The 24,235-nt window shown below is 47.9% G+C and overlaps 8 protein-coding genes across 8 annotated transcripts; 4 read left to right on the forward strand and 4 right to left on the reverse strand.

Annotated features, from left to right (window-relative positions):
• Positions 1-894: 894 nt before the first annotated feature.
• On the forward strand, positions 895-1,631 carry V8C40DRAFT_155848 (uncharacterized protein). The gene is made up of 4 exons (XM_083211370.1): positions 895-1,030; positions 1,084-1,164; positions 1,229-1,391; positions 1,447-1,631. Exons 1-4 carry the CDS (start codon positions 940-942, stop codon positions 1,508-1,510), a joined length of 399 nt encoding a protein of 132 aa, XP_083066957.1. The 5' UTR covers positions 895-939; the 3' UTR covers positions 1,511-1,631.
• Positions 1,542-8,337, reverse strand: V8C40DRAFT_284958 (ankyrin repeat-containing domain protein). Its single transcript, XM_083222258.1, has 2 exons — positions 6,413-8,337; positions 1,542-6,319 (listed from the first exon to the last, which is right to left on the reverse strand). Exons 1-2 carry the CDS (start codon positions 8,164-8,166, stop codon positions 1,726-1,728), a joined length of 6,348 nt encoding a protein of 2,115 aa, XP_083066958.1. The 5' UTR covers positions 8,167-8,337; the 3' UTR covers positions 1,542-1,725.
• A 1,296-nt stretch (positions 8,338-9,633) lies between these two features.
• V8C40DRAFT_284960 (zinc-binding alcohol dehydrogenase family protein) lies at positions 9,634-10,733 on the forward strand (the record flags this gene model as incomplete). Its single annotated transcript, XM_083222259.1, has 2 exons — positions 9,634-9,751; positions 9,802-10,733. The coding sequence occupies 2 exons, from the start codon at positions 9,634-9,636 to the stop codon at positions 10,731-10,733; spliced, it is 1,050 nt and encodes a 349-aa protein (XP_083066959.1).
• A 765-nt stretch (positions 10,734-11,498) lies between these two features.
• V8C40DRAFT_259612 (Clr5 domain-containing protein) lies at positions 11,499-14,434 on the reverse strand. The gene is made up of 4 exons (XM_083219012.1): positions 14,091-14,434; positions 13,315-13,841; positions 13,055-13,248; positions 11,499-12,985 (listed from the first exon to the last, which is right to left on the reverse strand). The coding sequence occupies exons 1-4, from the start codon at positions 14,172-14,174 to the stop codon at positions 11,754-11,756; spliced, it is 2,037 nt and encodes a 678-aa protein (XP_083066960.1). The 5' UTR covers positions 14,175-14,434; the 3' UTR covers positions 11,499-11,753.
• A 693-nt stretch (positions 14,435-15,127) lies between these two features.
• Positions 15,128-16,191, forward strand: V8C40DRAFT_155881 (uncharacterized protein). The gene is made up of 2 exons (XM_083211371.1): positions 15,128-15,621; positions 15,759-16,191. The coding sequence occupies exons 1-2, from the start codon at positions 15,439-15,441 to the stop codon at positions 16,062-16,064; spliced, it is 489 nt and encodes a 162-aa protein (XP_083066961.1). The 5' UTR covers positions 15,128-15,438; the 3' UTR covers positions 16,065-16,191.
• A 2-nt stretch (positions 16,192-16,193) lies between these two features.
• V8C40DRAFT_259615 (uncharacterized protein) lies at positions 16,194-17,841 on the reverse strand. The gene has a single exon (XM_083219013.1). It carries the CDS (start codon positions 17,731-17,733, stop codon positions 16,480-16,482), a length of 1,254 nt encoding a protein of 417 aa, XP_083066962.1. The 5' UTR covers positions 17,734-17,841; the 3' UTR covers positions 16,194-16,479.
• V8C40DRAFT_155896 (GATA-like domain-containing protein) lies at positions 17,767-21,170 on the forward strand. The gene is made up of 3 exons (XM_083211372.1): positions 17,767-19,424; positions 19,483-20,299; positions 20,354-21,170. Exons 1-3 carry the CDS (start codon positions 18,116-18,118, stop codon positions 21,012-21,014), a joined length of 2,787 nt encoding a protein of 928 aa, XP_083066963.1. The 5' UTR covers positions 17,767-18,115; the 3' UTR covers positions 21,015-21,170.
• A 436-nt stretch (positions 21,171-21,606) lies between these two features.
• Positions 21,607-23,163, reverse strand: V8C40DRAFT_284967 (glycoside hydrolase family 93 protein). The gene is made up of 2 exons (XM_083222260.1): positions 22,338-23,163; positions 21,607-22,276 (listed from the first exon to the last, which is right to left on the reverse strand). The coding sequence occupies exons 1-2, from the start codon at positions 22,853-22,855 to the stop codon at positions 21,643-21,645; spliced, it is 1,152 nt and encodes a 383-aa protein (XP_083066964.1). The 5' UTR covers positions 22,856-23,163; the 3' UTR covers positions 21,607-21,642.
• Positions 23,164-24,235: the final 1,072 nt, after the last annotated feature.

Consider the following 24,235-nt stretch of genomic DNA (forward strand, 5'->3'; position numbering starts at 1 on the left):
TACTGTACCTGACAATGCCTTAGTCTATTACCTGTGGATCTCTGATGATACAAACGGCTCGCACTATAGCATGGTCTTATTTCGTGTTTAACATCAGGGTGAGATGACTGTTAAGCTTAATAATTACATCCCTATGTCTCTGAGGAGGTGAATTGTTAAATATTTGTTTTTTCGGGGTGAATGTCTGCTCTGTGTACCTTACGAGAGAGGCGTTGTGGAAAATTCTTCTCAATGAAGGCGGCAAAGTGGCTCCAGTGTAGTGTTACATGAACGATGTGCCTACTCAGCTCGCCACATTTTATGACATGATCGTGCCGTGCGTATTTGCGGAGCAGTGAAACATGAGCTCCATCGCAGTTCCGGTTGATACTACAAACCTCTCGTCGCCATATCCACATCGGGGCTTCAACCAGCCATTGTCGTAGTTTACTATTATCGGCTATTGTATAATCTGGCATGATACATATTTACGAAGGTCTGATACCTCTTAATTGTAGTTAGCCACGATCCCTTAAAAAAGCCATCTGAAATGCCGCTTAGCAGCCGACTTCCGAGACAGTTTCGGTGAGACAGTCTGGCTGACAGGTGGGACAGTGTTTATCAAGTGTTACAAAAGGGGTCTCTATCATGTTGTAGCATTGAACGCATTGACAGGAGAGTACAAACCACCACGATGAATGTTAAGCATGTGAATGTGGCAGGTCTGAAGATCTCGGAACAGGCATACAGTTATGCAAGCCACCGGAAAATGAGAGACCAATGCGACCTTATTAGTCGTCTTGTGGTCTGGCTGGTAAAACAAATGATGTAATTGTATATGGCCCATGTTGAATAGAGCAGTATATATAGTTGGTATATCTCCCGGGTCTTCAATGTAATCTGGGTCAGAACCAACTCTATCAATTTACTCATACCTATCCTCGCTCAACTACTTTCACAATGAAGCCTCTTTCATTCTTCACCGTGCTTCTCGCTGCCTCGGGAATTAATGCCACGGTAACCAATCTTCCTACGAAAGACGTCAAATGCAGTAAGGGTTCCAAACAAACAAGTGAAAAATAACACCTTCTTATTTTTTCCTAGGTGGTGTCAGCCGCGCCTTCAAGCCTTCGGATATTGAGAACGCTGGAACCGCCGCTATCCAACATAAGGATAGTCCTATTGGTGAGTGGAAATCCAAAGATTTGTCCCTTGGCGATGATTTAAATCACTAACCTTACTCCCGTAGGAGCTCGAAAATATCCTCATAGATACTATTTTGATCGTCCTGACTGCCCCGGTGATCTCTATGGGTTCCCGCTCAGCTGGACAATTGCCTACACGGGAGGAGACCCTGGACTCGTTAGGGGTATTTTCACCTTCCAAAAGGTTGGAAATACTTGGCAGGCGAGGTAGGCTCGAACAAACCCATAGGTGGCATTATGTGAATACTGCTAACGTTCAAAGATACTGTGGTACTTACGCCCACAAGACGAAGCCTGGCGACAACAACTTTTATATCTGCAACTGAACCAGCCAGCTCCTTTCGGGCCTGCATAGAAGTATTAGTCTCTGCAATTCTGCATTACTGCATATGAATGAATAGTACCAATTGACTTTTTCTAATCTCCTCTTGTCACTTTCGTGACCATATGTGGTAGGGGAAATATAGAGCGCTACTACATAATGAATGATTCCAGATGTAGACCCTTCTCTGTGCTCAACATGTAATAAACATTGTCTTCCTTATTCCTTCTTCTCAAACAACTCCAAAATATCTCTGTTTCCACACGCAGCAGCCACATCAATTGCCGTCTGCTGGGCGCCATCCTCCATCATGGGATCGAGCCCTATATCCCTAAGCTCCTGAAATCGTTCGACATCCCCAGCCGCAGCGGCATGTAAGAGACCTCGGCCTCGTTTATCCCTAGCAAAGAAGTCGCCATCTAGAGTTTCCAGCATCGGCTTGACAAGTTCTGGTGAAGGTTTGATGTCATCGCTGGAATGCAGCCACTTGTCAGTCTTTGGCAGACTATAGAATGAAAACAATGCCGTCTCCCCACGGTTGTTGCGAGCATTTATATCAACCCCTCGACCGACCAAGGTGTGAAAGAAGGTGCGTAAAGCCAGATTAGAAATACCCTCTCCAAGTATATGCAGCAGAGTTTCTCCCTTCTTGTTGACAACTGTATGGTCTGCTCCCGCCGCCAACAGCATCTCTAACTCGTCGGCAGTCTCCCGACTGTTGGCACGTCTCACAGCCAAGTGAAATGGAGTATCGCCATTTCCATCCGCCTCGTTCATTAAACTGGGGGCCTTTTCAAGGACATAGGCCAGAGACTTTTGGTGCAGGCTAGAATAATAAGTGGGCTCTTCACCAGAAAGCATATAATGAATGACGTTTCGGCCAAAGTTATCTGTCGCCTCCAATTCTGCACCGAGAGACAAAAGTTGTTGAAATGAGGTAACTCGCTCCTCCGGCGCAGTCACGTCCTTGTTCGTGTCTGATCCGATGATATGATCGGGGCCACCACCATCATCATAGCCACCCGTATTATCGCAGATCGCATGGAGAAGAGTGCGGCCTTTGGCGTCTCGATGGTTGACATCGAGATTTGGAATTTGAAGGAACGGGTCTGCTATTATATCTGCACCAAGTACTTCATGTAATAGGGTGCATTCCCTATAGCCTTTAGGCACATCGATAGTAGGGACTTGTGTCTCTGAGAGACTGGACTCGTCCTCGGCTCTTTTGTCCCTTTTGAGAAATTTTGCGAACGGATCAGCTCCATGCTGAATGAGTATCTCAATGATCTTCGTTCTAGCAGGGAGTTCTCGATAAAAGTCGTTCGCCTGAATCGACTGACTCCAACTCCAGCTCAAATGTCTGGCGGCAAAATGCAGTGGGAATTCTTTATGTGGCTCCTCCACTTTCTCCTTCCTCCTCCTCTTCGAGTCTTCCTCCCTGGGCGGCGCGTCTCCAAGAGCATTTGGGTCTATACCGCTAGACAAGAGCGCTTGCAGAACTTCGACATTGCCGGAGTCAATGGCGCCAAAAATCGAATCCAGTGTGACAGCTGCTCCATATTTGACGAGGAGATTGACCATATCGACGTTATGTTGTGCGCACGCAAGACAGCTCTGGCCCTGGCTATCAACCGCATTGACATCCGCTCCTCTTTCGATTAGTATCTTGGCTGCGTCCCAGTTAAATGGTCCTAGATAATCGCCGTCTCCTTGAAGAGCCATATGGAGTGGCGTTTGCCCCTTTGCATTACGTATATGAATGTCTGCGCCAGCATCAAGGAGATAAGGCAATGCTTGGTGGACTTGCCACCAGTCGTTGCCTCGTGCGAGCCAAAAGAGAGCGGATTCCATGTCAGCATCAGTCTCGTTGATGTCGACTGCAAATTTCTCAACAAGCAATCTCACCATATCCATGTTCGGCAACTCCCTCTGAACGGCGGCAAGAAGAAATGGCCTGAAAGAAGCTGTGGTGTTATCCCTCTTCGAGAAGAATAAGCCCGGCTTTGTCTTGTCGCCAAACGCATGCCATTCTCCCTTTTCTAACTGTGCCTCAGTCTCAATGGATGCTATCTTGTCAACAAGTGATGTGAAGCCAAGCTGGATAAGATGTAACAGGGTGGCGTTCTCGTTTGGTTTGTACTCAGAACCTTGAGTGAATTTGGGAAGAAATGTTGCTCCCAGCCGAACAAGTTCTTCTAAAAGATGATATTCCCTCCGAATCAAAAACCGCGTGACAAAATGCAATGGCACGGATTGACCCTCGTCTCCGGGATGAATAAGGGTTGACGATGTCAAGGCCTGAACCGCCGCTTCTTGCTCATGGCGACGTGCAATTTGAGAGAACTTTGTGAGCTCATCTATCCCTTCTGGAGCGTCCGTGCCGAGAGCGCGCATTAAACAGGCAGCCGTATAATTCCTTTGTTTCACGACAACTGTGTTGATGACGCCTTCTTTCTGTCTCCCAGGACGATTTACAAGCAAAGAAATATCGGCCCCATGCTCGACCAGCATACCAACAATCTCTTCAAGCCTTGCTGTACTGCCTATACCTATACCTGGAACTGTACTGTGGCACTGGCAAGATTCACGAGTACGGTATGAATCACGCAGTTTTAGAGGGGCCCTGTATGAATATTCGCCACCATCTTGTTGTGGACGAGGATGCTTCCATAGTTCGCATTCCTCTTCAAACTCAAGACAACCTCGGAAGATGTCCTTGAGCTTAGCATCTGCTCCAGCTTCCAGCAGCAGAGAAACTGATTCAGGTCTCCCGGACCTGCAGGCGTAGTAAAGAGGCGTATTGGCGACTAAATCAGTTATTACTTTCGCATCCACGCCCATTACTGCCCGGCGCTTATTCATTGCTTTGCTCAGAGTTGTACCATCAGCGTTTCCTGACTGTGCATTGTCGGTAACTGGTAGGTTCTGTTGTTGCTTCCTTAGTGCATCTAACAATAGGCCGACACTGTTGCTGTCTCTGCACCGGGCAGCAAGATGAAGAGGAGTCAGCCCTTCATGAGTAGAAACCAGAGGGTTCGCGCCAGCATCAATTAGCTTTTTGGCATACAGCCTCCCGCAAGAAGACACAGCTATGTGTAGAGGAGTGATTCCATCATTATCGGAGACATTGACATTCTTAGTTCGGGAAATGACGAGGTCAATGGGCATGGCTTTCCCCGGTGGCATGTGCAACCAACGATTACTGCATGCGGATAAGAAGTGTAGTGGCGTGCGACCGGCATGGTTCTTCTGCTCCAAGTCTAATCCAAGAGCGAGAAGCCTCTCCCAGAGTTCCAATAATCGCGGGCCATCATAAGAGCTGTGGTTTACATCCAACATGGCAACTGTATGAAGGAGGTTATTTCCGTTATAGTCAACAGCCTTTACATCGAGTTTTAAACTAATCAGGAATTCAAGCCTTGTCATAGGATTGGCGGCCGTAGGTCTCGGCTCGTAGGCATAGGGACACTTCATGGCGTAGTGGAGAGCTGTTTCGCCACGGAAATTGCGATGAAATGGTGAAACTCCTCGATCGATAAGATATTTAATATCTTTGTGTGGATCTTTCTCATTCATAAACAAGAAAACGGAGAGTGATCGAAAGATCAGGTTGTTTCCATCCTTGTCAACCGTGTTGATATCGGCGCCCGCCTCGAGAAGGATGTCTAGAATATCCATCCGACTCCCGCTGGACTGGTTCCAAAGCAGCAATGCAGTCATGCCGTCGTGATTCCGTGCATTTGGATCGACTCCTCCAGCAAGTAAAGCTTTGACCATTTCTGGGGTTGTCTTAGGTTGTTGCATAAGAGTATGCAGTGGAGTGTTGCCCATGTTATCGACTGCATTGCAGTTTGGTCCGTATTCCAAGAATCTCAGAGCTGATGGCTCGTGACCATTGAGGATAAGACAATGAAGAATTGTTCGCCCGCATTCTTTTGTAGCATTGATATCAGCATGTCCTTGCTCAACAAGGAGTTCAATAGACGGTATCAAGGGCGCCATTCCTGAACGCATAAAGTGAAGTGGAGTTGCGCCAGTGATATCAGTGGCATTCGCATCAAGCCCAGCCTCTAGTAGCAACTTGATGAGGACTGGACAATGAGCGGCGTTGTGTAATGCTGTTTCACCTAACGGTGTCCGGTAGTGAATGTCAACTCCGGCCTCGACCAAAAGCGAGAATATCACTCGCAATTTGTCGTTGTAATATTCACTGTCGTGTCGATTACATACAGCAAAGAGGCAGGTCAATCTGGCGGGTTCATCCTGCGAATATTTCCATTGCCAAGTCGCATCATCACCGGGATCGCATATAATGCTAACATCTGCTCCAGCCTTCAACAGCATTTCCACCATGACTTCATCAACCGTCTGGCAAGCTCTATAAAGCATTGTCTGGCCGTCAATGATTCTGTTGATATCCACGCCCGGTTGTTGACGCAGCAATTCAACGCATTTTAATGATCTCAAACCGGCTGCCCATGCCAAGGCACGGTGCATCAAATCCAAATCGTCTTTTATAAAGGGGAGAAATGCTTCTAGTGCCTTCAAATGGCCATTACAAGCATACTGGAGCGGTGTATCGCCAATAGATGACGGGGAACGGCTACCCCTAGCCCAAGGATTTTGGAGAGTCTTTTTCGTTGAAGGACTGACTCCGGCTTTCAGTAGTGTTGTTACGGCTGCAGGGTGGTCGTGGCTAGCCGCTACATGAAGAGGCCTGCGGCCAGAATAACTATCAGGTCGATCTGGATCTGCACCGCTTTCTACCAATATCGAAATAATTTCCGCATGTCCCTCAGAAGCAGCCCACCAACTAGACGTTGTATTAACGTTAGTAATGTGATGCTAGAAAACCCACCACTATTTTAGTAGTGGTCAGTCCGGAAGGGAGAGAGCCATGGCTTACAGAGGCGTTCTATCGTAGAAATCCGGCACGTTTATGTCGAAGCTTCCAAGTAATTCTTTCACGTATGATACCAGTCCTTTTTTGGCCGCGATATGAAGCTTTGTGACACTTCTAGCGCCCAAACTGTGTTCTGGCCACCTCATCTTGAGCCATGCCCTCATATTGTTATCGAGTCCAAATAGTTCGTCAAGTTTTGCGTTGATCTCTTTCTGATCCTGACCGGCAGCTTCAGACTTTGCAATATGCTGGTACCAATTACTGGCCGCATATTCAAAGAATGGGTACTGAAGCCTGACTTCGACTTCCATCTCTTCTACTCTGCGCTTCGTCTTGTAATAGCGACCGCCGCGTTCCCATTGGGTGTGTGGCATGTCGGCTATTTCTTCATCCGTTTCAAGGACGACGGAATTCAAGCATCCAGATTTTAAGTACAGAATACACTGCAGGGCAAGTTGAGCGTGTGTTGGGCCCATCTGCAGGACAGGATATCCAATGTGCTGGCTCTCGCCCGGTCGTGTAGTACCCTTAAGGTATTCGGTGAAGGAGTGGTGTATTACCGAAACTGTTTCATCAGGTAGTATCTCTAGCAATGGGCCACATGCAGCTCTGATGAGTCCCTTGGTAGCTTTTATATCCCACTTGGAATCGTTAAACATGCTGATCCTGATCATTTCTGCCAGCTCAAGCAGTCTCAAAGGACGAGTAGCATGAGTGACAGATTGCAAAATGAGGTGCTGGATGTTATCCGGCACACCAGATCTTTTTGCATGCTCGCTCAATAGGTCGGTATATAAGGCGTTCAAATCCGTTGGGAGCTTCAAGAGAACTGCATTGATATCGACGTTTGGCTCGAGAAACGCATCCATGGCTAGTTTGGCGTAGAGAAACAAACCATTCGCACGGCCTGGGACTGCATCTGCAATCGTTTTCCATTCGCTCTCTGGGATATTGGATCTTGATAGAGCGAAATGGACATAGGTTGAAATGTCCACATCAACCAAAGCCTCCTGTAAACGAATGTGTAGGCAAGGAGTCTTTCTTAGTGGCACTTCTACACTTGCCACTGGACGGCTGGTGATCAAGACCTTGACCGTCTTTGGTCGCCATTGGCCAATGTCTCCAAGTGTCTTGAGGAACCCCTCATTGCCACGATCCATCTCATCAAGTGCATCAGCGACACAGAACACTTTCCCAGGCAGACTGGCAAAGGCTAGGCGCAAGTGATTCCACATAGTTTCCAGAGATATGCTGTCGATGGATCGATTTTCTTGTACATACTCTTTCAGTTGCTTCTGTAAAGGAGGGCTGTAACTTAGTACTTGGTCCATCCAATCTCGCAGTAAAGCTCGGGGCTCATGATTAGCGTCGATGATTTGGCGAAAAAAGAAGTATAACACTGGGCAGCCTGGATTCGACTTGGCAATTTCGTTAATTAGATTGGCCGCCATCACCGACTTTCCAGATCCCGGAATGCCCTTGATCCAGAGCATTCCATGCTCGTCGTTTGTCATCCATTCTTGATATTGATTACTTGAAGTGAGCCAGTGTCCTGTGCCGGCAACGTGAGACGACAAGTGCCTGCGGTATTCTCCCCCAGCAATGTCGTATGCTGTTGGCTGCAGCCAAGCTCGAATCTTCTCGATGACGTCTGGAAGCTCGGGCAGCAACTGCCCCGGATTGTAATCACTGACATCATCGCGGCCAATAAAGACAGCGTCAATGTCTTCTTCACTGGCCTGGCTTCCTGATCCCATGATGGTGGTTTAGAGTTGTAGACGTGAAGAACTGAGCGCTACCGCGGCAATCGAATTATGCGATCGACTCAGCTTCACGAGGGGGGGAGGTCAGACTGTAGTAGTAGTTGAGTTTGAGTCGAGTTTATATCTTCCAGGTTGAATATTGCATATCCATTGCTGTGTCTCTAGTATTATATGGTTCAACTTGGAGGCTTGGTTGACCGCTAAACGTGAGATCGCCAAGGCAGACAAACTGATGTTTCGCTGCCTGATGCATATAAGTAAGCGCTAAAGCTTTGGCGATTGGATGCAATTATCTGCCTAATGCTTAGCCTAGGACTTCAGGGCTGTGTTTAATTATAGACTTGCATCGAGAAAATAGCTAATCTACGACAAATATCTTCTTGACCCCGCCGATCGTATAACTTTCTTTATGCTCATCAACCGATGGAAGTAAAATGAACGTGCCATGATTGTCGCCGTGCTATTCATTTATGTCAATGCATGTTGAAAGCAAACGGCGTTGATGCTGCTTCGACTCATAGTATCATGCTCACTAGGGCTGCCTTGAGCAGAAGCCATTTTTGTCTCACCTGGCAAGCCTTGCCACTACATTCAGCTCAGTGCGGTTACATTGAGTAATGCTTGGTCACAACCAGCAAGTTTGGGTTTGATGGAATACGAGAATACCCAAAGAATTGAAGAAATTAGGAGATCTCACATAGAGGGTTAAGCTGGTATTTAAGAAGAAATTGAGCGTTGGTGTGGACAATTAAGTTGCTCTAGAGCGATCTGTGTCAAACGAGATTTGGGCCAAAAGAGTCAGAAAATTGGAGGCTGGACGCCCCATGCTGCTCTCCATCCGGTGCGGAGTATGAGCACTACACGGAGTTGTGGATTAATGGCCCTACAAATCAGATAATATTCTCCGAACCCAGTGCGGAAGTTGCCGCCCGATCGATTGCTTACAGCGTATGCTTAGTAAATAGTCGACGCATTCGAGACCGTATCATAGAGTCTAAGAAGGGCATTGTTTGACAAGAAGAGTTGCTTTGAAATCATGCGCTTGGCAAATAGCGTACTAAGACTAAGTTAGGTTACCTGAGACTAGGATCTTAGCGGAAATGTGTTGCAAATGATATGAGATTCGGAATTGTATATTAATCTGAATACTATCCTGATTATTAAATGACCATCCAGCAACATGATGAGCTGAAATGCGAGTAACTCTTCTTTCAATAATGACATCGATGGCTGATAAAATGAGCATGGAATCAAAAAACGATTCCAGGTTCCGGTTCATGATTAATGAACACACCAATAAAATGCTATCTAAATAGGGAACTGACAACTGCTTAGCTACAGAGGTGGCAGTATAAATATCTCTCAAAACCCAACTAAGGTCTGGAATCTCCAATCTGTCATTCTAACACAAAACTCTATCATATCAGTTAACACGAAACACGCAATCCTACAACTACAGCCATGGCGGAACAAAAAGCAGTGGTGATCACAGGCCGTGGTCAGCCACTTGCCTTGCAAACCAGACCAGTACCGACTCCTGGGCCCAATGAAGTCTTGGTGAAGGTCAACATCGTAGGATGTTCGTATGATGATGCGCCAGAGTCTGACCAGCATGACTGACCTCAATAGTAAATCCTCACGATCAGTATGTTCGTGATTTGGGGTACTTCATTGGCGACAATGTGCCCTCTCCATTTGGGATCGATCTCGTTGGCGTTGTGCATGCCCTTGGTAAAGATGTCGACAAGTTCAAAGTTGGCGATGTGGTGTTTGGTAATGGAGATCCATTCAAGGGAGATTACATGGGCACCCAAGAGTACGCAATTATGGATGTCAGCTTCATGGGTAGAGTTCCCTCTTCAATCACACAGGATGAGGCTGCGACATTACCACTGAATGTACTTACCATGTACATTGCCCTCTTCCATCCATCTACGCATGCCATTCCTTCTCCTTTGACGCCAGAAGGACAGTCATTCGATTACAAGAACACACCCCTAGCTATCGTTGGAGGTGGTTCCAACTGCGGAAAATTTGCCATTCAACTTGCTAAGTGGGCTGGATTTGGTACCATTATCGCCATCGCAGGCAAGGCTAAATCTGACCTTCTTCTCGAACTTGGAGCCACCCATGTCATCGACAGAACACTCAGCGACAGCGACATTGAAGCAAAAGTACGAAGCATTGTAGGAGATGAACTTCTGCACGTGTGCACCGCGGTTCAGGCGAAAGACCTGACACTAGGTGCTAACCTTCTGTCAAACAGCAAGAAAGGAATACTGGTTCCTTTAACAGCTGGCGAAGTTGATGACTCCAGACTCAACAAGCAGGCAGGTTACGACTTGCGCCGCTTCCTCTGCCGTCCACATGAGGATGATAGACGAGAACTCTCAACAATCTTTTGGAAGTCTTTCTCAGAACTTGTTGAGAAGGGGGTTTTTAAGCCGACTCCATTCCAGGTCGTTAAGGGCTTGGATGCAGACAAGATCAACGACATTATTGACGAATATGGGGCCGGAAAGAATCCAACACGACCAAATGTACATGTTAGCGATATCTAGATAGGCAGCTAGACATAGATAATGAGAAGAGTACATTGCTTCGGACGCCTCAATAATATATGTGCTAGCCAAGCCAAGTTTGCGGTTCAGAGCACGCAATTTATCGCGTAAAGCCTTTACTTCTCTACTGGCAAAAGAACTCATTGTATGAGCCGACTCCACCTTTGTCAGTTTCTGGCACGACGCTTTGGCTAACGATTATGCTACATGACTAGTCATTGACAAACCACTTACATCCGAATGTGAAAATGATCTTCGGGGTAGCAGCCTATAGCTTCGGCGGTGTCGTCGGTATAATTGGTGTCATATTTACGGAGCAGCCTTCGGGGGGAACGTTTATCTGCTTGGTTGGCCGTGGTATTGTTCCAGGACACGATAAAATGAGACACTTGTGGGCTTCTGATAATTGAATTGAGGGAGTGTTTGACTAACAGGTAAACTTTTACCCCGGAGATGGTACAGGCTATATTGAGCTTGAGTTACAGGAAGCAGAGACTCAAAGTACGAACGACTTCATCTACAGTATCTTTGTCAGCAAAGCTGCTTGATGCAAATGATTCAGCTTAAACAATCTACTCAAGACTAAGAAGCAGATCAAAGGCCTTGCGTGTATCTTGGTGATAAAAATTTAGCAATGCGATATTACTCTGATATGTAGCCATGTTGCCATGCACTAACTCCAAATACATCATCATAGACATGACAACAGTACACAGGCATTGAGTGAACAAAATAGTGTGTATAAATGTGCTAAAAGACGCATTGCTCTCTATCAAATATGCCATCACTTGCTGTATTGAATCTTGTAGACCAACGAACAGACGTTACCGCTTTTATTACCTATGCAAGAACAAATCCATTCCCATTGCATTCCCGTTTTCCCCTTGAAATCCGTAACGTTTAATACCTGATATCTCAATACAAAAATCATCTCTTAAGCAAAACTCCAAAATGCCATCTTGTTATATATGCAAGTCCGTAAAATGAACCAACGTTGCTTTTAACAAGTCCCTGTTATGCTTAATATAAATCATCCAGTTTCGTCCTAAACAAATCACTCGTCAACCTATCAACGTCGCAAGACTCCATCGCTTCCTTTATCTGCTTCGTAAACTCGTGATTCTCCTCAAGCAGTGTACCAAACCGTGAGTGAACTTGGTTCATCCAAGCACGGCTGTGATCGCATTCACACTTGTTGTGGAATTCATGTGCCGTCGAGGTGAGGAAGTTGCACACCGCAGTCCTGTAGTCACTGCGACTACCGTTGAACTCGTCGACATTCATCTTCTCTAATACAGAGCCTAGGACTCTGAAACATGCTTCTATGTCATTTACTTCAAAGAACGTAAAAGCAACACGCTTAGTCAATTTGAACGTTGAAGGTTCCAATGGAGGTTGACGCTTCAAAAGCTTCTCGCTTTCTTCCGCAGTATGTAAGGCTCTCTCAAATTGGTCGCTCTCGGCTAATATGGTCGCCAAAAGGCATCTAGAGCGGATGGCTAGGTGCTCAAGCCTCAGTTGGTCGCACTTCGGTATATAACGAGAGAATAGATCTTGAAGTAACGCATGGTTGCTGTGATCCTTTGAAAGGTCTTCCAGAATGTTGAACATGGTCGTCAGCTCATCGGGTTCACTCAGTGCTAGCAGATCTTCAATCATCTCATTCGACCTGATACAACGAATAAAAGAATTCTGTAGGAGAAAATGACGCGCCTCTGGACCTCGGTGGTTCTTTAAGAGGCGGAGTGTAAATAGATCTGCCTCTCCATCCCTTCGTGTCCTACGAAGGAAGGCTATGACACGGAGCACATGAGCCACGATCTTGGAGCTGCAAGAGGTGATACCTTCATGCTTATTGGTCATCCAGTCGAGTATGCAATTGGCATCACCGATGCGCCTCCTTTTGGCAAAAAAGGAGGCAAGCATGTGGCAAGCCTCTTGTGTCTTGGGGTGAACTGGCGATAGGTGGCGGTTGTAGCAGGAAAGCGCATCCTTAAGGATCGACTCGGCCTCATCGTAGTTACAGGTAACTTCGTCGAATGCTTTCGTAACTTCTTGGACGCGGGAGTGAATTTCCGAAGTCAAATTGATGCGGCACTGCCTTTCGTCAAGGGATCTGCACAATTGCTCGGTAGTATAGGCACAGGCTCCATTAGTGCCATGTACATGCAAGTTCTCGAAGTTGCTGTCATTGTCCGTAAGGCCGGAAAACGTTGCTGTCTCATAGGTCGAACCGTCGAGCGTGGGGCAGTCTTTTGCACACCCGGTGTTAGCCTATGCAGAATCGAGCTGTGTTTCAGCCAGAGTACGGGTAAGCTTACCCTCCTGTATAGAAGAGCCTCCTTCGCCGGAAGCTCTGCCCAACGACTTCATGTTCTTTATCCTGGACCACTTTAGGTTACCCAAACCTAAAAGTGGAAATCTCGGGTTAAGTTTGGCCATTTGCGCGGCTAAGCCTTTTGTCACATTCTTGGACCATTTCCACTGTTTAAACTTGTCTTTATACATCTTGTCGCTATAGGTAAGTTAGATTAGCCTCATACGGCCAGTATTTTCTCAGAAACATGAAGAACAAACTCACGTTGCACTAAACCCATATATTGTCTTCATTTTCACCATAGTTGCCGCCAAAGTAAGGTTCTTCCGCATATACCACCACTCAATGGCATCCTTATGATCCTCCCACTCCTGTGGGGCGGGCGCTCGTGCACGGGGTTTGCGTTGGCGGGGACGTTGTCCCTGGTTTCCCTCGACGACCATGGAGAGAGCAGGGGCAACATAGCCCGCATCCCCGGTTAGTTGGCTGTTAAATAGATGGGCACCGACTCCAGCAAGATCTCCTGCCATCACGGCTTGGTGGGCCGGGCTTGAAGGTGGCGGAGCCGGTCGCCCCTCCGTGGGTGCCGCAATGTTCGGGGCCGAATACCCATTGCCAAATGGAAGATTTTGCCAACCGGCAAGAGACGCAATCACGTCGTCTCCAAGGAGCAATTCCGGCGTGAAAAGACCAGTGTCTCCACTGGCCTGCGACACGGCAGCACTGAAATCATTGGGATGGCTGGGACGGTTGGGATAGTTGGAATGGTTGGAGTGGTCGTGACCTGGGGACTGCCAAGTCATCGCGTATTAGTACTCTCTGAAGCCTACGTTCAAGGCAAAGAATTATCGATGGGGACGGGCGGGGAAGGGGGTGGTTTGGAATGGCTACAACTGCTGGAGCATCTAGAGCAGGAACCTAGGAACGGTCTGGGAGGGTTTGGGAGATATTGGGAAGTCTTGGGTAGTCGTGGGAAGTCTGAGGAAGTCGTGGGAGGTTTTTGGGAGTTGAGGATACCGTAGGACGGCGAAACTACATACAGGCACATGCACTGGGCCGGGAAGCAAGCTTGCGTATTCGTGCAGTGAGCGGCGCAGGGTCTGTAAGTTATGTAAGTTGGACATTATTACAGCTGAGCTCTCAACTACAAAGACGGCTGTTTGGCTGCCATCACCATGGCCCAGAAATCTTCACCAGAAAACAAACAGACAAACCAAATCAAATCGAGGGGAGTAGGGTTGGTGCTATGGCAGAGGGGCGCTGCGGCTCCAAAGAATGGAGCAAAAACAAAGCGGGCAGGGCGTTCTTAATAAGCTCCTCCATCGCAACACTCCAAGCCCAACAAAGAGCCAATGTCTGCTAAAAGCCGCAAGACCCACATACATAGACCTTTATAGCCCTTTTAAAAGGGTCTGAGGAAAAGGCTGGATGTCCATGGTTGGCTGGCCCGCAATAAGCCGCAGAGGGGGGAATGGTTAACGCCGAGAATCTCCACCTCTACTTGGGACATACTTGTATGCCCAACAACTCCTTGCTAGTCATATCACATTTAATCACTAAGTCTGTTATACATCAAGTATTGAAGAGGTACTGTATTGCTGACAAAGAAAGAACCAAAAACTGCGTGCCACGTCGATAAGAAGCTGGAGGGAGGGCAGAGAAAGTCATGAAAACAGTGTCGCGACGAATAGGAGTCGGCCGGAATACAGGCTCTTATCCATACTCTTCTCTCTCCGTCTTCTACTTCGTAATCGTCTGTACTCATAGTGATTCATATTCGTAGCTTCGTCTCCTCCACCTGGTGCTGCTGTATTTAAACCTGCATCTTTCTATGTCGAGGTTAATTGATGGCTGAACCTTCTTTTGCAAACTAATCTCAGATCGCCATTGTACATGTTTTCTATCTGCTCTCTGTTGTATCTGCAGCCACCTCCGTACCGTCCGGGTTGGAATCTGATTGACCACCTCAGCAATGCACGTGTGTTGTACGCCTTCGCTTAAAAGCACCTGGGCAGGCCCGTGTTACTCCGCACAGCGCTGCAGAACATTGGTCCTGGATGATGCAAACCCATGATTACCTAATGCCCGCTCCCCCTGAAAAAAGAGCTACAGGAAAGGCCTAACAGAAACAATGCAAGGGGACGCGTGTGTTGGTATTGTTTTGGGTTAGGAGGGTTCCAGGAGCGGGATGGAAAAGGCCTACAAAGTGCCGTGAAGTCCCAGACTACAAGCAGTGTATACGGAGTAATACCAGACGGTATCTGTACAGATGCATGTCCACATACTACATAGGTAGGTCTGTGCCCAAAAAGTTTTACAGCTCCCAAAAGGACTTCCAATATGTGCAGATGACAGGTATAGAGCATGCGGAGAGAATAAAAGCTGGCAATGGCCTCTTCCATCAGACAGGTCCGGCGGGATGGCATCAAGGCGAGTTGTCTATCCGAATTCGACTCTGAAAGACGTGAACTACACTTTTCGCTTATTAGAGTACAACGACGAGTACGCTTCCCAACATACCCATCCGCCCTCAGATACCTACAGAGGTATTGTAAAGCCATGAGCTCCTCAGTAAGTAGCATAATTGTATCCTTACCATTTCAAACTTTGCGCCCGTATGTCCAGTTTGCAAACGTGGACCCTAGATATTTGGATGCAAACGTGGACCCTAGATATTTGGACGCTAACGATGCCTCTACGTCATCCAGCCTCGCTGCCGCAGCTCCCCTGAGGCGGCTAGTACACAAGCACAGGCCGGATCGGTCCCGAGTGCAGGAAATGATGAGAGCAACAGTCCCCCGCAGAGCCCAAGAGAGAATGGAAACAATGAGCCGAGTCCTCTCAAGCGCCCTTTTGCTCTTCAACAATGGCTTTCCGAATCACGGAAGGATGGACCGTATAATATTTTGGCTTCGGCTAGGGCCGCCGCCTCGGGCCAGGCCGAGAGCGTGCCGCCACCTTCAGCGGGGACGCAAGACGGTCCGTTGAACGCTGATAAACAACCGAGTGGCTGATCGCTGCCACTTAAGCGTTGTCGCCTCGTTTCTTCTGTGTTTGTATGATTAGGGATTGGTACATATATGACTTTGTGTAATAATATTGGATCAATGGAATATAAATGAAAAAATGGCGAGGTTAGCCACCATCCACAGCGTGCATAAGTGTCATTTAAGGTGTCGTTCTAAAACAAAGGCCCCATAAACCCACATGCAATTAACCTCCAGCTCCAGGGCTGTGCTCCAGAAGGCGGGGAAGGAAGAACCGGGCGGGCTCTCAATTTCAAAGCAAGTTCCTCAAAACAAAGGTGCTGATAAAGTCGCATTTTGAAGGCCGACCGTTGGCTCTACTAATTCCTTGCTGCTCTCAGAGTATTTCCAAAACTAGGAACCTCTATGTCTTGTCTATTTGTTCCTCGAGGCACAGACTGGATCAGTTCCCAGAACCCACAGGATGCTTCCAAGCTTCGTACGACACCCAAGCCTGGAATACCCCAACAGCTAGCCCGAGAATCCCTAGAATAATTGCTATAATAACACCAACGAGCGTCGCCATCATCATATAGCGAGCACCGCTTTTGCGCTGAAGCCATTTCTCCAGTATACCGCGGGGGCTGGGATCCTCCAGCTCCTTGAATAGATCCACGAGTCGCGCGCCGAAGTAGTTGTACGATGCGGCTTCTTCACTTTCCCTTCGATAGACGGCCGAATCATATCGCAGACAATCGGGGTCGAAGGATTCTTTGGACACCAGGTCACAAAGAATCTGCTCTGAGTCCGAGTCAAAGGGAAAGAGGATCTTTTGTATTGAGTCCAGAGCTTCGAGGGCGATCTCCCTAGGAATATTTCCTCTGAGACTGAGGCAATTAGTACCTGCCTTTTGAGGGTTACAGGCTTCGTCAAAACCCGTGTCATACACCGAGATGGAGTCTTCAAAGACTAAAGAATCGTGCAACCTTTGCGACGCCGCCAAATGCTCTCTCAAGACGCTTGTGTAATGGTAAATCTCCACAACTCCCCTTTTGACGTCCATCCTCAGATGGTTTCGCAAATCATCAGTTCCTTGAAACCTCAGTCCTGCAACCTTCTTTAAACGTCTGGCCGATAAATACGATTTGACATCTCTAATCTCGCCCGAGTCATCGTGAACATGGAGCCTGCCTGTATCCTTTTGCGGAAACGCTCTTGATAGGAATTCAGCCAGCGACTCATCGAACTGCCACTGGATTGCCTGGGTCCCTAGTTCTAACAGACTGGAGGGTTGGTTTTCGGCTGAGCACTTGACCATGGACATGACTTGTACTGCAAGGTTGAAGGCCCAATGCTGATCACTGGAAGAAGGTGGTTTATCCCTCTGGGAGAAATATTCATGCGTCAACTCTGCGCGCTTTATATCGGGATTAGCCTGCAGCAGTTTGATGATGTCGAAAACGTCTTCATGATTGCGCAACGCTGGGGTGCTGGCAGGCAGCAAATCTGGGACATAGGACGACGTGACATATTTGTAAAAGTCAAAGAAGCGCTCTAACCGAGCTGAGCGCCTCCATGAGCATCCCGAATCTGGACACGCCTCGAGATTCTGACACGCCTCGCAAATGTTCCAGTTCCAGAGTGCTTGGGCGAGCTTCTGTAGCTCGACGTCAGTGATGCTCTTGAGCGGGTAAGGACATGCCAGAGAGCCGATCATACTCGGGGTCTGGATGTGACGAGAGTTTATCCTCAAAGCGAAAAGGCCCTCGATATGGGCAGTTCAACGCATTTACATGTATTATTTGGGGGCTGGGAGAGCTTAAATGGCCAATGTTGTCATAAGGTGAATGCAAGGCTTCCCTACGGGCTGAATTGATAGGATTGTGGCTTAGGAGTTATTGGAGCCCAATCAATCATTTCGAAAGGCTTCGGAGCCCGCTGCTAAGCCTGCACGACGCGAAGGAAAACGTTCCATTGTTATTTCTCCTCTCGCCCATGAGATCTTCTCTTAATGCTTCAAGTTACACGTGGTTTTTTGTTTTACAACAGCTCTCTTCTCCCTGCCATGTTGAGCCGGTAATACCAGAGCGGGTGTAACAATGAATACCACCCCCACATCCGTCCGACCATCAATGACCGACGATCGACAAGATTCAGGATACAGCAGCACCCAATTCCCGTCGCCCAACGACAAGCCATCTGTAGATGAATCTACACGAATTGCGTGCCTCAGCGCCAACGCCAGTGTCAACAGCAAGAGCCAATCCGTTCCGTCTGCCCCCACACCCATCGCCGGCTTCGCAGAGTTCGACAAGAGTGTCGACACTGCCACAATCTCCCGCTTCCGCCACGTGCATTCGCTGCTTGAGAAGCCGCTGCTGGAGTATATTCGCAGCACGATCCGCAAGAAACAATGTCCGATTTCCATAAGATTGATGGTATTGGGTCGCACCGAAGAGGATGCGAAGCCATGCATTGTCGTCTTGTGTCCAGAGCAGCAATCGAAGAAGGTCAGGAAGTTTTTCGACAAGAAATCCGTCAAAGCTTTGCGCTTGCCCGAAGACGGTCAACCATCGTTCGAAGTCTTTGTCGTGGGTCGAGAGCCGGAGACGAAACAGTCAGAAGGAGACATTGATGTCCTCATTCCAATCGTTGACGAGAGTGAGGGTTATACAAGCGAGACATATTGCGGAGCGCCCATAGTTATCCGACAGGCTTCCGGTGTCGACAAAAGATGTACCTTTGGTGGTGTCATAAAGGCTTCTTGGTCGAATGGAGAGATCAAGTTGTACGGGCTGACCGTCGGCCATGTCCTTCTGGATGACCTGGAGGACGATCTGGTGGCCAGCACGGAGAGCGACCAATCCAGGTGTTCTGACGACTGGATATTCGAGCTTTCTGATTCTGATAGCGAGGATGAATCTTGTGATTCAACCGACGAAGAGCAGGATCATGAGACTGAACTATTGTGTACGATGGACGAACTCCCGTTGGCTCTGCCAGATGCCAGTTCGTCATGGGCGGCCGACGAGTTGAGCAAGATAGGTTCCATTTCGAAAGTCTCACCGCGATATCGATCGGCAGCGACCGATACAAAGTATGATGAGCCCGAGGCTTACTACGACTGGGCTCTTATCGATATGATCAGCTACAAGCCGAACCTCATTCGACAGAGGAAGATGTCACACGATGAGACTCAGGGGGGTGGAGTCTTTAACTTCCGGGATCATGAACTCGTGATGCCCGTCTTGCCGTCTAGTGGTTATGGTAAGAGACAGCCAGTCGTCCTTGTGAGCGGATCAGAAGGGCTGAAATGGGGATCTCTGTCGGCTTTGCCTTCGAGACTCCTTCTTGGCCCTGGGAGAGGGTTTGTCGACACACTCATCTTAAACCTTGACGGCAATAAACGTATGTAACCCTCTCCGTTTATTCTACTTTTGGAGTCGATCACCTAAAATGTGAGCAGAAATTCTCGATGGAGATTCAGGATCATGGGTGGTCAACGAGACAACCCTTGAGGTGTACGGCTACGTCGTTGCTGCCGACGCATTTGGCGGAGGCTACGTTATTCCATTAACTGAAGCATTCCGCAACATCGCAAATACCCTGAGATGTCAATCTGTTGATCTTGCTACGACAGTCGATATGGCAAGCGCCAAACTTGGGCGTATGTTTGGCATAAACGGCGAGCCAACAGCCATGATGACACCCAGCATTGCAGACCATTATGTGATGCCTAGCTCATCCATCACCTCTTGCATCTCTACCCCGATTACCAATCTCTCCATTACCTCCTGTGTCTCTACCCCAGCTACTAACTTCTCAATTACTCCCATGCACGATGGCGCTCTAACTCTCATGACTTCTACGGAAGACCACTTCCTGTTCCCTCCCTTTGCTCAGGAGAAGCCATTTTCCCATCCCGAAATTCACACAGATTGCAACCTCGAGCCTCCCCGGAGCCCCGATGGGGAGGATTCTTACACGGAATGGACTCCTCAGCACGAGAGCTCTGATGGAGGTTCCGACAACACCTCCAGACCTGGAACCCCCTCAGTCACTGAGCACGCCGAAGATGATACCGCCGTTTCGATCAGACCTTCGCGCCACGTTGACTACTTGTCCCATGACTGGAAGGAGGAGGATATCAGGTCTTCCTGGAGATACATTACAACTCGGCGCGCCGACTTTCCCAATAGCGCCCGATTGGAAAACGCTTCTTGGAGAGCCTGGGTGAAGGTGAAAAATAATCTACGAACCGTTTCGGCTGAAACCATTAACTGGTGTGTATCTGTTTTACCTTGTATTGGGAGTGATAAATGACTGAGACATCACAGGTTCAAGGATAGCGATGTTACTTGGTTGTACGGTCCGTTGCAATCAGAGACCAAGCCCATTCACGATACCCGCGCAGAGCGATCAAGCGTCTCATTGCCCAAGACGGACTTGTCGGTCAATTTCAACAAGAAGCCAATCCTAAAGAAGAGGAGCATGTCTCAGGTCACTCTTCAGAGGCCGTTGATCACTACCTCACTTTTAGAGCAGGCCACGGCGACCATCCAAGCTCAAGAAACACAAGGCATCCTGCGACCCAGCAACAACAGGCGAGAAACCGTCAATGACTTCGCATACCCCTTTTCTTCGAAAAGGATGAGTGTTGATAGCAGCGGCCTGGCATCTCCGACAGAGTCTTCTGGAATTACATCCACTAGTGCTAAGCGGAGGCAGATTCGCTTTAACGAGCAGGTTGAACAGTGCATTGCTGTTGATGTCAGGGCCGATGAGAAGGACGAGATGGAGGTATACCCAGATCGTTACGGTGACAACAGCGATTCAGATGATGGCGTTATTCTGAATCTGCTCAGGGTCAAGAAACAAACTGCCAAATCAATGTCGATGGAGGAAAAGATCATTGCCAAACTTCCCTCAACAACCCTTAAGGACCGCAAAGATACGAGGCACCCACGCAGCCTACCCTTATCTCTATCATCCTCGTAAGAGACAATGCTACCATCAAAGCCATCTGCAGGGTTCTTATTTGGCGAGGATGACGATGAAGAGGCGCTCCTGAGCCCTGGCTGGTTGCCCCTTCCTGCTGACAGCGGCAGTAGCAACAGCAAACCCGTTGAGATGCGCCGGACATCTTCGGGTATGCTAATATCCTACGAAAAGGGCGACCCAACCCCCGATGAAGGCGTTTATGGTGGAGTTCTCGACAAGGTCGCCACCACGCGTCGCATTCCTCGTCCACTGTAAGAAAAGGTGAAATTTTAAGAGCATTCGTCACTTAGAACGAAGAATCTCCAATCGCTAGCAGGGCTTGGACCTGAAGAAGATCACTGCGCTGGAAGGATGTAAGTCTTCATCATATACGAAGGCTACTATCGAGGCTACAGTGAACGAGAGGAAACTCGGAGGTCTCTTTAAGGTTAAAACGTAATGCTCTAAAGATGTGTAGCCAGTTTTAACGTACCAGCATCGAAAGCTTATCAAGCCACCTACAGCCATGGTAAAACTGTGAACATACATGTAGCTAACAATCTGTAACAATAAAAACTATGGCCTCCATTCCCGAGAAAAAAAAACGCATATCAACCCCAAAACATTATCTGGCTTATGACTAGTTTCATTCTCCTGGTTTGTTCCGCAATATGTCCTGAATCTCCACAACGCTTGCATAAAGTGGTCGGTTTGTTCCTGGAGGGTCAACACCAGGAAAATTACCTGCGCCGAGGATCATGAGGCGACTCTTGTCTTTGCTGAAGATGTGGAGGGCACGGCTGTATGCCTTTGGTTGAGGAGAATTATGTTCCTCCCATTGATCAGGCTGACCGTTGGCTCGGTTGGTAAAGACACTTTGGTGGTCGGCGTCTGAGACGACGATAGTGCCATTGATGCCACCCTCTGATGTCCATACCACGTATGGACTGCTGCTAGGCTGTACGCCGTTGACAACGATGGGGTAACCATAGGCGTATCGGAAGTCAAAGGGACTCTCTGAGAGCCTATAATACACGGGATACCCGGCACCAGACCATGAGTCGCCGCCTGGAAATTCATGAACTAGGATCCATTTCTTAAGAGGCGGGATGTAATCGATGACAGTCATTCCAGGGCGATCGGTATACAGCGGGTAGGCGACATCATTTACAACATCGCCCCAATTCTTCAGATCAGTTGAGACTTGGTGAGACAGCTTTTGCCCGTGTAAGGGATCTCGCTGATCGGAATAAAACACACCGACTGTGTTGTTTGTAGGGCTGCAATTGGCATTAGTCCCAAGATCAAGAAGACAATACACCCAAGAGTTGCAAGGCTCACAGAATAAATGGCTCCCAGATGCAAGGATTTCCATTTTGAGTACTGGGAGCACTTCCTCTAGCCACATTGCTAATAAATTTCCACGTCTCGCCTTTGTCAGTACTTGCGTACAGGTCAATGTTTGTACCGTTGGCGCCAGCACTGTTGCCGCTCGCGAGCACCGTACCAGCTTTGAAGCCTCCAAGGTTAAAGGTGAGCTCAGCCAAGGCAGGCTGAGATCCAAAGCCCAGTCCATTGACCTGGTCAGTCAAATTGCTTCGCCATTCCCATGTCGCACCGCCATCTTCACTGGCAAAGATAGGAAAATGTGGAGGGTTGTCTCCAGAATATGCTGCGGTTGCAAGAATTGTGCCGTCAGATAGTTCTGTGAGTCGTGGATAGGAGACACCATGGCTGCTATCTGGCTGGAATATCACATTCTGCTCAAAAGTACTCCATGGCCTGGGCTTCTTGGATTTATTTGCAAGGGAATCTCCGACCCCAAGAGAAAGAATCAGGAACAAAAGTCTGCCACGCATTATGATTGAGTAAATTTGGACTTGAGAGATGAAGCTGGCAGGACCCCTGAGGTTTTCTTGCCATTATCGCGAATTCTCTTGTCTTTTTATGTGCCAAAAGAAAAAGAAAGAGTTTAACTAATGTTACAATGACACTCACCGGCTCTGGTGGCATGATACAGTAACATCTGCCAGACTACGATCCCTGGATGTCAGATCACTTTCCGGAAAGTTTCGATTTAACCGTCCACGTTCTGCTTTTCTTTGCGTTTTACCCGGTCCAATGTGCCCCAGGATCTGAGAAACAGAGAAACCTGATTATTATAAGGGGCACCCTATTGGGCTGGTCTGGGCCGGCATTAATTTTCGGTACCTGTACTCCGGAAGTTGAACGATCGTGGGGTTGAGTTTGCGGGGAAGTCGCATTGCATGGGGGATGAAATTCACCCAGCCCATTTAGCCGTTGAATTCCGGCCCCTTCCATCTGCAACTATAACTCATCTTGGCCATCTTGACGAACAATCTGAAGTCATTCGCTCCATAATCGGCTTCTGGCAGCTCTTCGTGGGACCGAGTACCCCGCGTTATGGCCAAATAGAGGCACAGAGAATGGAGAGTGGGGGGTAGGTATATGCGATCCAAAGAATGCGAAGATAAAGACCAGGGGGGCCTTGTCTTTAATGCTACTAAGTCCAATTCTCGAGGACTTGGAGGCATGGACGCTAGACCTGACAAATTAAAGAAGGTCGTCTTTGTGTGTAAATGCGGAGAATATGTCTATAGAGAGGGTTAGACTGCATATGAAGCGTACGCTCTAACTCAGATTCGGGGAAAAAGGAAAAGAAAATAAAAGGACGACACACCGGTGCTGTTGAAGAGCGACATCGACTGAGACAGACGACAGACGTCATCAAGAAAGCTCGTAGGCATAGAGGCAATCTTGGTAAGGGAAATGAACATGGGAAAAGAGGCTCATAAAGGCAAAAGCTTCCCCTAAGCTGGATACCAAGATACCTCGCCAAGGCCGTTTTCTAGAACAAGGATTATATTTCCAAAACTCGCTACTACCCAAACTATGTAATATATCTAGTACAGATGAGAATTTTAATGTCAAGTTTTAAGCAAGACGGTGAGAGTGATGCTTCCCGTGTCGAAGAGTAGAAAGCTGTGAAAGATGCAGACGATAGCTTAGCCCACGCACCTTAATAGCATTACGTCTATGCATGTTAATCAGCAATGAAGCTATGTTCAAGGGTTTTGCAATCCATATCTGAGCACTAATGAGGAGTGCTGTTCAATTGGATTGCTAGAATTCATTTAACTCCTAATATAAACCAGTGTCATAATTCCACTTGGCCGTCAGAGGCAATTTCATCTTATAATCTTATACCCCAACTCGGA

The sequence above is a fragment of the Trichoderma camerunense genome (genome assembly GCF_050948025.1).
Source record: "Trichoderma camerunense strain CBS 138272 chromosome Unknown V8C40scaffold_38, whole genome shotgun sequence".
NCBI classification, from domain to species: Eukaryota; Fungi; Ascomycota; class Sordariomycetes; order Hypocreales; family Hypocreaceae; genus Trichoderma; species Trichoderma camerunense.

Excerpts from the sequence above, each read along its gene's own strand:
- V8C40DRAFT_284958 (XM_083222258.1), bottom strand. The coding sequence starts at position 8,166 with ATGGGATCAGGAAGCCAGGCCAGTGAAGAAGACATTGACGCTGTCTTT. Across the intron at positions 6,320-6,412 it reads TTCTACGATAGAACGCCTCT|TTGGTGGGCTGCTTCTGAGG; the intron begins GTAAGCCATGGC and ends TACAACGTCTAG.
- V8C40DRAFT_155848 (XM_083211370.1), top strand. The coding sequence starts at position 940 with ATGAAGCCTCTTTCATTCTTCACCGTGCTTCTCGCTGCCTCGGGAATT. Across the intron at positions 1,031-1,083 it reads TACGAAAGACGTCAAATGCA|GTGGTGTCAGCCGCGCCTTC; the intron begins GTAAGGGTTCCA and ends ATTTTTTCCTAG. Across the intron at positions 1,165-1,228 it reads ACATAAGGATAGTCCTATTG|GAGCTCGAAAATATCCTCAT; the intron begins GTGAGTGGAAAT and ends TTACTCCCGTAG.
- V8C40DRAFT_284967 (XM_083222260.1), bottom strand. The coding sequence starts at position 22,855 with ATGCGTGGCAGACTTTTGTTCCTGATTCTTTCTCTTGGGGTCGGAGAT. Across the intron at positions 22,277-22,337 it reads ATCTGGGAGCCATTTATTCT|CCCTACAAACAACACAGTCG; the intron begins GTGAGCCTTGCA and ends TGCCAATTGCAG.
- V8C40DRAFT_259615 (XM_083219013.1), bottom strand. The coding sequence starts at position 17,733 with ATGATCGGCTCTCTGGCATGTCCTTACCCGCTCAAGAGCATCACTGAC.
- V8C40DRAFT_155896 (XM_083211372.1), top strand. The coding sequence starts at position 18,116 with ATGAATACCACCCCCACATCCGTCCGACCATCAATGACCGACGATCGA. Across the intron at positions 19,425-19,482 it reads AAACCTTGACGGCAATAAAC|AAATTCTCGATGGAGATTCA; the intron begins GTATGTAACCCT and ends AAATGTGAGCAG. Across the intron at positions 20,300-20,353 it reads TCGGCTGAAACCATTAACTG|GTTCAAGGATAGCGATGTTA; the intron begins GTGTGTATCTGT and ends GAGACATCACAG.
- V8C40DRAFT_259612 (XM_083219012.1), bottom strand. The coding sequence starts at position 14,174 with ATGTCCAACTTACATAACTTACAGACCCTGCGCCGCTCACTGCACGAA. Across the intron at positions 13,842-14,090 it reads CCGGCCCAGTGCATGTGCCT|TCCCCAGGTCACGACCACTC; the intron begins GTATGTAGTTTC and ends ATGACTTGGCAG. Across the intron at positions 13,249-13,314 it reads ATATATGGGTTTAGTGCAAC|CGACAAGATGTATAAAGACA; the intron begins GTGAGTTTGTTC and ends ACTTACCTATAG.
- V8C40DRAFT_155881 (XM_083211371.1), top strand. The coding sequence starts at position 15,439 with ATGGCCTCTTCCATCAGACAGGTCCGGCGGGATGGCATCAAGGCGAGT. Across the intron at positions 15,622-15,758 it reads GTAAAGCCATGAGCTCCTCA|CCTCGCTGCCGCAGCTCCCC; the intron begins GTAAGTAGCATA and ends TACGTCATCCAG.